Here is a 2,948-nt window from a genome sequence, read left to right as displayed (position 1 = left end):
CACCTTGAAGACTTGAGCCTGTCTTTTCTTCCTCTATTTATATTTCCATTCATACATCATTTTAGCATCTGGGAGAATTATTTTCTCCCATGGACATATGCCAAAAGCTACCTCTGTTCAGAGAAAGCTTATAGTTTTATTTAAGGAACTTGGTCCATAGATGCACGCAATGCTAAGAGACTAAATCCCTTACCTCCCTTCCAATTTTCTTCTGGGCCACGGAGTTCCTACACATTCTTGTCTCCAATATGGTAATACAGGCTGTAGGAAATAATGCCTAGCTAACTGAAATAAAAACTGAAGCTTTCTCCCTCACCCATGTTTTTATTATGAAAAATTATAAATATAAACTGTTGAAAGAATAGTATAATAATCATTCATATGCCTACCAATATATTCAGCAAGTTTTTACATTTCGCCATTAAAAAACATTTTTATATGTATGTTTATATACGCATTTTTGTTTGAGAAATCATTTCAAAAGAAGTTATAGGGAATATATTAGTTTATCTCTTCAGCACACATCTCCTAAAATAAGAAAATTATCCTACATAACTACAATATCATTATCACATGTAAGAAATTAACACTAATTCCTTGATATCACCCAATACACAGTCAACCTTCCAATTTCTCCAAAAATCTCAAAAAGTCTTCTAGAGCTTTTTTTATCATCCAAACTAGGAAGCAATCAAGTTTCCCTACTGCATTTTGTTGCTATGTCTCTTAAATATCTTTTCATTTAGAAGTTGCCCCACTTCTTCTTTGATGATGAGTATTTTATGAGACCAGGTAGTTGTGTTGTAGAATATCCTACCTTTTGGATTTGATTTACTGTTTACGATGTGTTCAACCTGATCCTCTATCACCTCTATTTACTATAAACTGAAAATTACATCTAAAGACCTGGTTCAATTTGGGTTAAACATTTTTGTCATACATATTTCATAGATGACACTGTGCAGTTCATATTGCATCCCATTAGTAGTCACACAATGTTTGCCAATCCTGTTACTTGTATTGCTAAATTAGGTGAGTTGGTTAAGATGATAAGTGTTAGTTTATTTCCTAGTAAAGATACTATTTTCTCTTCATCTTAGGGAAATGCTTTGGCAATGTGATAGTAACCTGTCTGCCAAGAACCTTTCACTGAGTTATTTAGCATATACTGATGACCCTTCCCTGTGTCCATTATTTCATGTGGCAGAAGAGTGTGTAGATGCTAAGTTTGTAATTACATCACCTCTCCTATATTTATTAATTGACAGTCTTTTATAAAAGAGCATTTATTCTCATTTTTAAAAAAAAAAAAAAAAAACATTTATTCAGCGTCATGATCAGACTATTACATTTAGCAATCAACAGCATGGGTGCAAAAAAAAAGAAAAAGAAAAAAAAATCTACATTAAAACCCTTTGTTGGAATGCTTTACACTTTCCACAGAATAGAAACTAAAATAACCTGTTATACAATTAGTCACAAATACAGTCCTTGAGTTTTTTGCCCATACACATGAGTATTTGTCTAAATCATGTCTTCTTTGTAGCAGCTAGGCCCTATCACCACTGTGCTTGGCTGAGTTCACAAATCTGTTGTAACCTGTAGCTTCCCTGTCACTTCTCTGGCTCTCCTCTCCTGCTAAGCTTTGTTTCCTAATTAAAATCTTCTGCCACTGCCATAGCTACTGCTGCTACTGGAACCGCCATAGCCACCTTGGTTTCATGGTTTGGCAAAGTATTGGCCACCACCACCGTAGGAGCCAGAGCTTCTGCCTCCAAAGTTTCCTCCCTTCATGGGTCCAAAATTTGAAGACTGATTGTTGTAACTGCCAAAATCATTGTAACTTCCACCACCTCCAAAATTGCCTCCATCATTACCAAATCCATTATAGCCATCCCCACTGCCACCATATCCACCACCACCACGGCTGCCACCAAAGCCACCACGACCACCGAAGTTTCCTCCATGACCAAAGTTATCATTCCCACCGAAACCACCTCCACGACCACCACCCAAGTTTCCAGAACCACTTCGACCTCTTTGGCTGGATGAAGCACTAGCCATCTCTTGCTTTGACAGGGCTTTCCTAACTTCACAGTTGTGGCCATTCACAGTATGATATTTCTGAATGACAATCTTATCCACGGAGTCATGGTCATCAAAGGTTACAAAGGCAAAGCCCCCTTTCTTGCCACTGCCTCTGTCAGTCGTGATTTCAATCACTTCAATTTTTCCATACTGTTCAAAATAATCTCTTAGGTGATGTTCTTCAGTGTCTTCTTTAATGCCACCAATGAATATTTTTTTCACAGTTAAGTGGGCACCTGGTCTTTGAGAATCTTCTCTTGAGACAGGTCTCTTTGGTTCCACAACTCTTCCATCCACTTTGTGTGGCCTTACGTTCATGGCTGCATCCACTTCCTCCACAGTTGCATATGTGACGAACCCAAAGCCCCTGGAGCACTTAGTGTTTGGATCTCTCATTACCACACAGTCTGTGAGCATTCCCCATTGCTCAAAATGGCTCCTCAGGCTCTCATCGGTTGTTTCAAAGCTCAACCCTCCAATGAAGAGCTTCCTCGGCTGTTCTGGCTCTTTAGGAGACTCTGACTTAGACATGATCGCAGGGAGAAGAGAGACTTTAACGATGCTTCTTTGGCGGCGTCCACGGGCCCATTTATTCTCATTAACTGGAACTAAACTATATTTCCTTCTTAAACACGCAAAATAAATGCTTATCTTTTTCCCTTTCATTAAAAAAAAAATGAGGCCAGGTGCAGTGACTCACACCTGTAATCCCAGCACCTTGGGAGGCCTCGTGGGAGTGTTGCTTGAACCCCAGAGTTCGAGACCAGCCTGAGCAACATAGAGAGACCTTGTCTCTACAAATAAGTTAAAAAATTAAGCTGGGTGTGGTGGTGCATAACTGTGGTCGCAGCTACTAGGGA

The 2,948-nt window shown here is 39.0% G+C and overlaps 1 protein-coding gene across 1 annotated transcript; it reads right to left on the bottom strand.

Moving 5' to 3' along the window:
• Positions 1-1,625: 1,625 nt before the first annotated feature.
• LOC108313760 (heterogeneous nuclear ribonucleoprotein A1-like) lies at positions 1,626-2,669 on the bottom strand. The gene has a single exon (XM_017542279.2). It carries the CDS (start codon positions 2,617-2,619, stop codon positions 1,720-1,722), a length of 900 nt encoding a protein of 299 aa, XP_017397768.1. The 5' UTR covers positions 2,620-2,669; the 3' UTR covers positions 1,626-1,719.
• Between the last annotated feature and the right edge of the window lie 279 nt (positions 2,670-2,948).

This window comes from Cebus imitator, unplaced genomic scaffold, assembly GCF_001604975.1.
Source record: "Cebus imitator isolate Cc_AM_T3 unplaced genomic scaffold, Cebus_imitator-1.0 Scaffold142, whole genome shotgun sequence".
Classification (NCBI taxonomy): domain Eukaryota; kingdom Metazoa; phylum Chordata; class Mammalia; order Primates; family Cebidae; genus Cebus; species Cebus imitator.
This window is presented reverse-complemented; position numbering and strand designations above follow the sequence as displayed.